At 34.1% G+C, this 12,464-nt stretch overlaps 1 protein-coding gene across 2 annotated transcripts in view; it reads right to left on the bottom strand.

Annotated features, from left to right (window-relative positions):
- The window catches only part of LOC127934857 (phosphatidylinositol-3-phosphatase SAC1-A), a 19,168-nt gene extending 14,657 nt beyond the window's left edge, over positions 1-4,511 (bottom strand). The window contains exons 1-4 of one of the 2 annotated variants that reach the window (XM_052532379.1): positions 4,412-4,511; positions 1,930-2,027; positions 539-613; positions 293-420 (exon numbers count right to left, since the gene is read on the bottom strand). In XM_052532379.1, the coding sequence (XP_052388339.1) occupies positions 293-420; positions 539-613; positions 1,930-2,027; positions 4,412-4,440 (330 nt within the window). In that variant the 5' untranslated portion in view covers positions 4,441-4,511. Of the gene's footprint in view, positions 266-292; positions 421-538; positions 614-1,929; positions 2,028-4,411 lie in introns of those variants that run through there. The other variant, XM_052532380.1, reaches the window with a different exon arrangement.
- Positions 4,512-12,464: the final 7,953 nt, after the last annotated feature.

Below are 12,464 nucleotides of genomic sequence, written 5' to 3' on the forward strand. Positions count from 1 at the left end.
TCGCTGCGCTCGGAGCGTGGGCTCAAATGAAAAATGTACTGTATGAGTACACCCAATTTCACAAGCCGGGGGTGAATCTGTTGCATTGTTCTTACAGCACTTCTAAGAAATGTAGAGGCTTCTGTAAAAGGAAAAAAGTCCTAAAAGTTCAGAGCAGGAAACCTTTGGTTATGATATAGAGACACATTGGGCAACTGATCAAACAACGAATGACATTTATAGCCCTCTTTCTACTCGAGGTGTCACATACATCAGCATTAAACTGAAGGTTGAGGTTAGGGACTTTAATGACCTGAATGTCTGTGAGGTGCAAAATGGTCTTCTTATAAGAAATCACATCAAACTCCAGCGCTTTCCACACAGTGTGGCCAAACAGGTCGCCCACTTTCTTTTTCCGGGTGATGACTATGAGGTACATCCCTGTAGAACCAACAAAAAAAAGAAAAGTCATGCATCATGGTAATCAAAAGTAAACGTCATACAATCAACGTTCCGAATTCTATGGAAAATCGGAACATCGTGATAACATAGAACCTACCAGCCACCAGCCGAATAGTTCCCATGATTCCACAGATGGGTCTGGTGACGCCTGATGGGGGGATGTCCTTAATACCTTCAAGAGGAAAAAACATTAATGCACCATTCAAGTCACAGTAACCCGTTTTGCAGATTGCATAATTTATATACGTCTTTGCTTCAATGAGAGGAAGTAACAGACCTGTGCTGTGCTATAACACAGCAACTACCTCAAACAGAAAACATCAAACTGCCAATACTGATGAAATGCCCCTTTGCAAGGAAGTCACCATTAAAACGGAGAATTGTAAGAAAGTCCAAACAGCCGCTGTAACTTTTCATCGATGGCTGTATAGTCTGAAAGGTCTGACTCCATTAGAAGTTGTAGCTGTTCATAAATGTCAGATCACTGCTGCCCAAACTATAAATCTTTCACTGTACTTTTTCACACGGTCAGAGAAACGAGGTGCTTAACCTTCAGAGCCGTTTAATTAATCTATTCACTTTTAGTAACCTGAAATTGTGATAAATTGAAATATAGTTTAATATAGTTTTCTCTTGGGCTCAACAAGGCTGCATTTATTTGATCAAAAATAATAATATTGTGAAATATCAACACAATTTAAAATGACACCTTCATTTATTCAACATTTCACACGTTTTTTACAGTTTATTCGTTATAGTTTATGAAATGAGGAAAAAAAATATTACAAGAACTCAAGAGTTAAACAAATACATTTTGATAATGTCAGATAACACAGAAGCAAAACATGGTCAGGGCAAAATGTCTGAATCATTTTTGGTTCCACATTTTTCCATAAATTTTTCTGGTTGTCCACTGTATGAAGACTGTATGGGTATAATATTTCACTTTACTTTATTTTGTTGTCCAGACTCAGCTAAACAAACTATAGATGTCTGAATAATTTATTGTTTTACTGTATGTTAAAATGTAATCTATTCCTGTGATGCAAAGCTTACATTTACATCATTACTCCAGTCTTCAGAGTCACATGATCCTTCAGAAATCCTTCTAATATACAGATTTGTTGCTCAAGACACATTTCTGGTTATTATACATTTTTTTAAATGCTTGTACTGCTTCATATGCTTGTGGTGCATTTTTTTCAGGATTCTTTGACAGTTAAAAAGAACAGACCTTTTTCTGATATAGAAATCCTTTATAACATTATAAATGTCTTTACTGTCACTTTTGATCAATTTAATGTGTCCTTGCAGAGTGAAAGTATTAAGCTCTTTAAAAAAAAAAATTATATATATATATATATATATATATATATATATATATATATATATATATATATATATATATATATATAGTACTAATTTGTAATCATAAAAAGGGCCGTTTGTATTCAAGATGAACTGGAATACACTGTATTTGAGCTGTACCTGAGAGGGTCATCTCGGTGGACACCCTATCAATAACCAACACGTCATTAGCTCCATCATCACAGGCCTCAATGTAGAACTTCTCAGGTGTTGCATGCCTATGGAAAAGCAGAATAAAAGACAATGTTTTGTTTTCAACAAATAAACCTAACTCTTTCTGATTAACCACAGCAGCGAGTCTATTCTGACCCTTTTCTCCTTTTAGATTATTGTGAATGTGATAAACAGCACTGGATAAAGGAATTGTATATGCAATACATTCAAGTGGAGATGATGATATCATTAAGGCAAAAACAGTGTCTGAAACATAATAGCTTGAAATTAATTCTCATCTAAGAGAAAATTACAGACAGACACTGTCTCATAATGCAAGTTTCCACAATGTGAGGAGTTTGAGAGTCAGTTTCAGTAACGACATCTCACATGCTTGTCCCACTTTAATGGGACACCAAATTCTTCCTTACCAAAATGCTGAGCTGCCACTTTCTGTGCACCGCTGGATGAGTTTGCAAATAGGAAAACATGCAGTTTTTGCACAGCTAACCTCTGTCCCATTACCCATGACTGCAGAGGTCTAAGAAATCGGTCTCAACATTTCCTTGAATTCTCAGAGTTTGGTTTCATTACACATATATGTAACTACATTTCGTTTTTTTTTTTTTATTCTCTGAGCCTTCTGATCAGGTCATGCAAGTAAAAACAACCCAGATGTTCAACCTTAGCCTGCAGTTTTGTGGTTTCAGTGGTGACAAATTCACATGAACTATGTGCATGGTGAAGAGTCTCAGCAAACACACTGTGGTGCAAGGGTTTGGCTTAATATAAACTATGCCATTATAGTTCAGACAAGCTTTTGTCAGCTGTAGTACCATTGGCAATGTTCTGTTTATTGGAAAAGATTCCATTCATAAAACTGAAGGGCTTACTGTATCTCTAAACAAAAATAGGCAAATTACATAATTAGAGAAGTCACAACAATCATTTATATTTTGGCATTCAGTAAGCATAGTGGTGAATCTCACAAAGACTAAATTAATATGTCTGGTTCACGTCATTAAATAAAAGAAATGTTAAATTCAAAAATAATTCTTATTAAATTAAAAAAACGAATAATAATTATCATTTGCATTGTGACAATTGTGATATAAGCATAATTCACTATTACTTTTATGCAAAAACAGACACATTACTTAAATTGTGAAACATGTAGACATATATACATCACTGTATTTATTACTGTACTGTATTTTTAAAATGAAAAGAGGCCAAATGATGTATGTTTCTGACACACTGATAAAAAAAAATATATATATATATATATATATATATATATATATATATATATATATATATATATATATATATATAAAGTGACCAAAATATTATGCCAAAATAAGAATAAACACCAGGTATGTTGAAATCAAAAGTGCAACTTACTGAAATGTCTTATGTAAACATTGAATTGCTGAATCTAGAAACCAACTTGTAAACAATATGGCATGTAACATTGGGAAAGCCATTCAATGTGCATAAACGCATTAGTTAGCTAGAAAATAAAAATAAAAATTCTAGAGAGGAACATTTTGCTGAATATACATGCACTATAAATTCATTATATTTTTTTACTTCATTTGTGAGTAAGAATGTATATTTGAAAAAATGGTTTTAGTTACAGTCACTGTTGTAATAACAGTCAAAGGTTTGCATGCAACCCATTTGTATTTTAGTGTTTATTATTAAATAAATTTGCAACACTTATCTCAAACTATCTATTCATTCCATTCAACTGTCATGATAAATAATGTCAGTGCAAAAAAAAAAAATCTTGTTTCTCAGAACTACTGTTACCAGACCAGAAAACGAAATAAGACCACTGTAACTCCTTCCAGTGGCTGAGTGTCTGATAACTCAGAATCATCTTCATGTAAGCTGTGGGCTGGAGAGATTCCACTCAGGTTCACCTCCCTCTCAGTGGCTCACCTTCAGTTTCACTTCCTCAATTAACCAGAAATTAATTGTGCATCATACAGCAAGCATGCCATATAATCACTCTTTTTATACATACAAAAACAGATCAGTATGCTTCAACTGTCTTCAGCATCCGAATGCACAGTCCAATGAACACCCTAGTCCACTAGAAATGAGCACAGCTGCTGTTCAAACTCAAATCAATGCATAAAAAACCCAGTGAGCTTCCTGGACAGCATTTGGCGAGTTATGTTCTCGTAATGCAGTATAAAGATTCGCGTTTAATTCTAGAAATGCAGCTCACTGGCTTATGAAACCGCCAATCTAAACAGAGTCTGAACGGCTTAAGCCAGTGCACTTCCACCACAACAGAAAACAGCCCTGGACTAGAAACAACGCTTCCTGACAGCGCCCGCAGACGCTGCCATTAAAAGAGACAACCTTCATTAAAGCGAAACCGGGCGCCGTGTGCGTTTATATCTGTCTGTGCGCTCGAATAAAAGTTTTAACTTACAGGTTGAACCTCTCGTAGGCGGTCGCCATCTTCACTTCCGGGTTTGGTCTTCTTCTTCTTTTTTTTTTTTTTTTTAATCGCGGTTGACAACTATTTGTTGCATTACCGCCACTGCTGGACTGGAGCGTAGAACAATGGTTACATTTTCTCCATAAAATTAAATTATTCTTAAAAAGACCTTTATTCTTTAAAAAAAGAAAAGAAAAATAAATAAATAAAATCTTCCCAGCACTTCTTTGTAAAATATTTATATATTCAAAGACAATTTAATTGGCCTCTACTTGAGAAATAAGCTTCTGCCCATCTTGATGATATTTCTGATGATGAATCAAGACTTTTTGCTTTTTCATCAGAAATAAGGTACCATTAAGTCTGGTGTGCCCAATCCTCAGCCTGGACAACACCAGTTCCTCATGTCTAGCTCTCCCTGAATCTGCAATCTTATTTACTTTATATTTACATTTACATTTACATTTAGTCATTTAGCAGATGCTTTTATCCAAAGCGACAAATGAGGACAATGATAGCAATAATAAAAAAAAGAGCAATGATATATAAGTGCTATAACGAGTCTCAGTTAGCTTAAATGCAGTACACATAGCAAGGGGTTTTAAATAATATAATAAATAAAACGAAAACGAAATAGAAATTGAAAAAGAATAGAGCAAGCTAGTGTTGGAGGTCTTTTTTTATAATTATATAATAATAATAGAAAAGAGAATAGATAGAAAGGGCCTGATCTTCTTAATGTTGAATAAAGTAAAACTGCAGGACCAGACAGTTTTAGCAATGTGGTCTGAGAAAGTAAGCTGATCATCAATCATAACTCCAAGGTTTCTGGCAGTTTTTGAAGGAGTTATGGTTGATGTGCCCAACGTGATGGTGAAATTGTGATGAAAAGATGGGTTGGCTGGAACCACAAGCAGTTCGGTCTCGGCAAGGTTGAGTTGATGGTGATGGTCCTTCATCCAATAAGAAATGTCTGATAGACAAGCTGAGATGCGAGTAGCTACCATTGGATCATCAGAATGGAATGAGAGGTAGAGTTGAGTGTCATCAGCATGGAAGTGGTATGAAAAGCCATGTTTCTGAATGACAGGACAAAATGATGCCATGTAGACAGTGAAGAGAAGTGGTCCAAGAACTGAGCCCTGAGGCACCCCAGTACTGAGATGTTGTGATTGGACACCTCACCTCTCCAAGATACTTTTAAGGATCTATTTGATAGGTAAGACTCAACTAGTGCGGTTCCTGAGATGCCCTTTGCCAGTAGGGTTGACAGTAGGATCTGGTGGTTAACCATGTCAAAAGCAGCTGACAGTTCAAGTAAGACAAGTAAAACTAAAGACTTTTTGGAGTTATGAAGGATGCAGTACTACTCTATAGGTACTCAAGATTAACAGGATATTGAGTGAACCCCCCCCCCCTTAAGACTGCTTCTGCATAGGACATTCCTTGCTTTTTTCATCTTTTGAACTTCTCTCATACGTTAATAAACCTCATATGCCGTACTATGGTCACCACCACAATTGCAAAAATTTTTAGTTGCCCCTTCTTCACATTCATCATACTTATGTTCTCCTTGACATTTGCTACACCTAATCTTCCCTTTGCACACAGCAGCCACATGCAAATACCTTTGGCAACACCTCAATACCCTGACATTATAGCTCATGAACCCAATATAAACCTTCTCAGGGAGTCAGTTTTCATCAAACGTTAGCAATATTGACAGACTTTCACTCAAAACACCATCCCTTTTCATTTTCAAATGCTTAACTTCTTTTATTTTCACATTTTGTATGTTTCTCAACAACTCTTCAATTGAATCTTTTACTGGGATCCCAGTTATAACTCCTCTAATCAGTTCCTTGTCACAGGCTATTACACCTCTCACTCCCTGGCCATTCATCTTTTTTTATCTTAACTGCTTTCTTCTGTTGTTCCTCATCAATGCATTCTATCAACAGTGACCCATTCCTCAATTCCTTCGCCCTGATTACTTTCCCTATCTCCTTATGTACACAATTCGTTAGCTGAATAAGACTCCAATCAGCAAAAGATACTCCCTCCTTTATCATGGAAATAAATACCATATATTTTTCCTTCCTTACAAAGATATCCATATCCTCATCATCTGGTTTACTCAATTTCTTTTTCTTGCATTTTGGCCTACCTTCCTCTCCAAACCCAGGCTCAGATTCATCCATCCTCCACTTCCTACTCCGTCCCTTCCAACAAATAACTCCAGTCCAGTCTCCTGGAAATGTTGTGTTTTTGATCATTCAAAAGTAGTGGAAATTTCCATTAAATCCCCACAGTGTACAAACTGCGCTGACTACTCTGAACGCATGCCCTTTCAGTCACTACTCTACAAAAGCCATCCATCAGCGGAAATCGCTGTCCAGCGAACATTCTAAACGGGGTTTGATTTCTTTTACTGTCTATGGGTTTGATCAATCTGCCGTAACGTATATGTGGGAGTGGTGATGGGACAGGTTATCTCATTTGCTCCTAAGATCCTAAGGTCTACCAATTTTTTTTATTTAGTATTAATATTTATATATATATATATATATATATATATATATATATATATATATATATATATATATATATATATATATATATATATATATATATATATATATATATATATATATATATATATAGCTATTTATTTACTTCTCAAGCTTTAACCTTTTTTTTTGTGGTGAATGTTTCATTCTCAAGACACAAATGTTTAAATTCTATTGGAAAAATCTAATGTAAAAACGGCCTTCCACAAGTAAATACACACATTTATATGAAGTTTTGCACAACATATTGTGTATGATAATTCTTTTTAAAGACGATTGAAGAGTTAGGAAATTGTGGTCTATTGAGGATTACAACATATCTATTCAGCAGAAGCCTGCAGCAGGTGCGTGTGTGCTGGAAGTTTGTAGAAAGGTCACTTTTGTGTGTGTGTGTGTGTGTGTGTTTTCCACAGCTATTCAAAATGAGCAATCATAAAAAAAAAAAAAAAAATTCCAGACCTTGAAGTATTTAGGGAGTGTGATTTGTCCCCCACCCACAATCTCAGCCCTATGTGTCAGAGGTAAAGCCTCCAGCCCAAAAAGGTGAATGTAGGAGACAGAGGAAACCTTGTTTCAGATGTGAAACTAGACACTCACAAAAGGATGTTCCTCTGACCCAATAACTGGGTATCACCACATACACTGACTTGTAGCATAACAATATTTGCATCGCATAGGATCACGTGCAAAGACTTTATGGGGCATATGCATAATATATACACTACTGTTCAAAAGGTCAATGAGATTGTTTTTCAAAGAAATTAATACTTTTATTCAGCTAGGATGCATTACACTGACAATATAGACATTTATAATGCTACAAAATATGTATATTTTAATACTTTTGAACAACGTTGTATTTATAAGAATCAAAAAAAAAAGAAAAAAAAAAAAATATATATATATATATATATAGGAAGAATCACGGTTTCTTAAATAATAATAATAATTAGCACAACTGTTTTCAACATTGATAATGATAGGAAATGTTTATTGAGCAGAAAATCAGCATATTAGACTGATTTCTGAAGGATCATGTGACACTGAAGACGTAATGATTCTGAAAATTCAGCTTTGATCACAGGAATAAATTACATATAAATATATATTCAAATAGAAAACAGTAATTTTTAATTGTTATAATATTTCACAATATTGTTGTTTTGATTGTATTTTTTGATCAAATAAATTAAATTAAATTAAATTAAATTTATGCATTTAGCAGACGCTTTTATCCAAAGCGACTTACAGTGCATTCAGGCTGTCAATTTTTTTTTTACATATCATGTGTTCCCGGGGAATTGAACCCCCAACCTTGCGCTTGCTTGCTTGCTAGCGCAGTGCTCTACCAGTTGAGCTACAGGAAATAAATGCACAAATGACACTCAAAACTATACAATATCTTACCGAGCTCAAACTTTCAACAGTAATGTATATTAGTGTATATATTATTGTAAATGCGTTTGGACACTTTTTTTTTTAAATGTCATAGCATTAGATATTATCAGACAGTGAACAGTGTTTCTGTTGTTTTATAATTGTAAAACCAGTGTGCATTTGCAATATTTCTTTACAAAAAACAACACATGATATAATATCTTGTTTATTAATACTTACTTCCATTACTAATTACTTCCAATATTTTGCAATGGCACATACATATGTCACTGCAATGAACAAATGATTTTTCCACCAATACCTGTAAAAAATTAGTGTGCGGTCTCTGTTTAAATTAAGAGGGAGCTTTTTTATTGTACAAGATTATGAGATCAGTCAGACAAATGCTAGATTACTCAGATGTCTGAATTCCCCTTATCTTTCAACATCTCAGTCGCTGTCAGACTCAAATATGCCAACAAATACTGTATGTGGGAGTCAGTTTATCCCATGATGCTGCACATGGAGGAAGCTGGGGGTCACATTTCTTTGTCACCCTTACGATAAAGAAGTTTATTCAAGTGTGCTATTAGTATACTTTTAAACTAAAAATAGGAAAGTATGCTTTCAGTTTACTTTTTATGTACTTCTCAGAAATGGGCTTTATGTACTCATTAGAAATGAATTTTAAAATGACACCTAAGTATACTCAACATATACTTACAAAAAGTCTAAATATATTTGAGCTATACTTGTGCTCATTGAATCTGTGTTTTCATTATTATACAGTAGAGGGCACTAGTACACATCTTCTGTACAGAATAAAAAAAAACACACACACACACAAGTGAAGAAGAAAAGAGCAACACCAGATACTAACACACGTAATCTAACATGATCATCTGACATGAAGCAGCATCAAAACTGTAGCGTTATGGAATAAAATGTCGACTGATGAAGTGGTAATAATTAAAGTCAAGTTTTGGGGTGTTGATCGACTCCATCTATATTTTGATGTTTTAAAACTTTATTCAGCTTTTTGTTCAAAATGTTATTTCGGTAACACTTTCTATGAAGCCCGTATTTATAATACACTATAAGGGCATTCTTAAGGCATTATAATGAATGCATAATGTATTATAAAAAATGTATACTATATTATATCAACTCATGAATAATCATAACAAACAATTATAATACATCATAATACTTAAGTATTTGTGGTTATAAATTTAAGAGTATGATTATTTATAACACAATGAACACCATATTAAATTGACTGATTAATTGAACTTTATTGTCCAGTCTGTTTTCACAGAGAGGAAATTTTTCTTTGACATACATTCACTGCTTAAAAATCACATCACACATCAACAGCACAAATACAAAAAATAGTTAAACACTGTAAGAAAGAAAAAATGTAAAATATCGACAGCAATTCTATTGTTTCAATTAAAATACTGTACGATTCAAGATAATCACTGCCAATGGAAGAAAATATTTTCCTAGCTAAGGGAATTTTTAGTCTACGCCCAGATGGGAGCAATTCAAAAGCATAGAAGAGGGTGTGTGTTATCTTTAAAAATCGCAATTGCCATTTTACTCATAAAATGATCGAACAAGCTCTGAAGTGGCTGTTGTTTTTGTCCAGTAATCTTATTTGCTTGATTAGTTATTTGTGAGAGTATGTTCTTTTGTTTTAATGTTAGATTGCCGTACCATAAACCAATATTATATGTGAGATCAACTTCATTTACAGTATAATGGATTGTAACAGTATCTTACTACAGCTTGTGGGTGGTTAGATGTTAAGTGAGTGTTTCCTGTGGAACAAATGTTAATTAATTGATGTGAGCTTAATACTCATATAATATGTTTTATATGGTTATATTTTATTTTGATTGTCACCTTAATCAATCGACTATAAGCAGCTTTGGAACTACATGCCAACTAACTCTCATTAGAGTATAAGTTTGCTCAAGAATGGTAGAATCTAGTAAGGTAGAATAAGATGATATACTTGCAAAGACATTTATAGTCTGTTTATCTGTTGGTTGACCATCAAAATAAAGTGTAAGTATATATTTACAGTAGCAGACATACTAATACTCTAATGACCGCTAGTTGATATGTAGTTGCAGAGTTACTTATCAACAGCTGTCTAAAGGGTAGCATCAAAATGATATTACAATTAAAATAGTTCAAAGCAAATGTGTCATATTACACATTCATCTGATCTGAAATCTGATCTTATGGCTGTTTGAGAGAAAAAAATATTATTAATATTATTATTACTACTACTTATAAGTGGTCTTTGACCGCTTTAAGTAGCATCAGAAAAATTGCAAGATAAGAGACTTATAATACATTATAACTGTGAGAAATATAATCCATTGTAAAAGTTGATGCAACGTGTTCATTGTTATAAATTATCAAACTCTTAAAAGCTATAACCACAAATACGTACATTTTATAATATATTAAACTGTTCTTATGAATATTCATGAGATGAGACAACATATTATAAGTTTTTTTTTTTTTTTTACAATGCATTATGCATTCATTATAATGCCTTAAAACGTATGAATATATTTGCAGTATAAAACTACCATACTGAGACTATATTTCAAGGTGTACAAAGTTTTTAATTAGCAAACTATCAGTATAGTTTAAAATAAACTTGAGTAAAATAAAGTTGAAGTATACTACTTTTTGGTGAGGACATATATACCAAATATGGGCAATTTCATGAACACTGCTGTTATGTCATTACTTCAGGGCATGAGCATGAGCGTGTTGTGTACCTCTGAAAACGGCATCCCATGACCCAACTTTTTGAGCTCTATTTTTAATTTCCCTTCTGACCTAAGACTCAGTTTCACTTCCTTTGGAGAGGCTGACAATATTTAAAAAATGTAATGTCATAATTAGGAAGGAGGATGAATAAACAGTTCAGTAATTTCAGGGGAATCTGTCAATATTTACAATCACAAGTATCATGTTTTAGTCAACACGCTATTGCCTGAGAGACAATATCTCAATAAAAAGATTATGTTTTAAACATATCTATTGTTCTATAATAAAGTCACTGATCAAATGAAGGCCTAAAAGAGAGCTCTGTGTTTCTCAGTTGAGTAGTTACGCTGAAATGTGACCGCAGAGATTCTCTACACTATTTTTAAATGTCCTACTTTAGAGTTCTCCAGTAGAAGCCTACGTATGTATATTGAAACCCTCTCATGTGGTATGCTGAAAACTTGCATCATTTGGCTCATACATTAGCAATGCGCTGGAAACTAAATCAAAAAGTTTTTTTGACACAGTGTTGTTGGCATAGTGGCATACCACAGTTTCCACTCCACTCCAGTGGTTTTGTCAAGTGTTCTAGCTGTGAGGTAAAATATTCATTTTGACCAGTTAAACAGGTACCAATGTAACAGGATCAGGATCTGGAGTAACAGGTGAAAAACCTTTAAACAACAACAATGAATAAATAAATAAATAAATAAATAAATTTTATATATATATATATATATATATATATATATATATATATATATATATATATATATATATATATATATATGGATATATATATATAATATCATGTTAAACCACTGACTGAACGGGGCATGAGCTTCTAATATCTTAAGAAGGAAATGGCGGGTACACGGGAGACAGCCACGCCTCCACCAGGTTAACGCGACACCTCCCACTCAATCTTTTTTGTGACGATGCCCATTAATATCACATTCTCAAGTGGGCTGGTCTCCAACTTTATGACTTTATCTTCCACTGGTACGAGGACCACAAGGCGCCGGACTTCCCACTGCAGAATGGTACTCAATTTGGGATCTCTGGCACCAGGTTTGGATTCCTCACCGAAATACTAGAGCTTGGACAGACCCTCACATAAACATCTAAACAACACTTCTGTAATCAGGATTTATGCCGATGACTTTTGCAAGTCTAAACTGCCCTCTCAGTGCGTTCTGATCGCATAGCCAAACTATGTCTCCAACGGCAACGTTCTTTTCAACAGTATGCCACTTACTGCGAACGAACAGGTTCGGACCAGCGAGTTGGCTCCAGGACTT

Source organism: Carassius gibelio, chromosome A19 (assembly GCF_023724105.1).
Source record: "Carassius gibelio isolate Cgi1373 ecotype wild population from Czech Republic chromosome A19, carGib1.2-hapl.c, whole genome shotgun sequence".
NCBI classification, from domain to species: Eukaryota; Metazoa; Chordata; class Actinopteri; order Cypriniformes; family Cyprinidae; genus Carassius; species Carassius gibelio.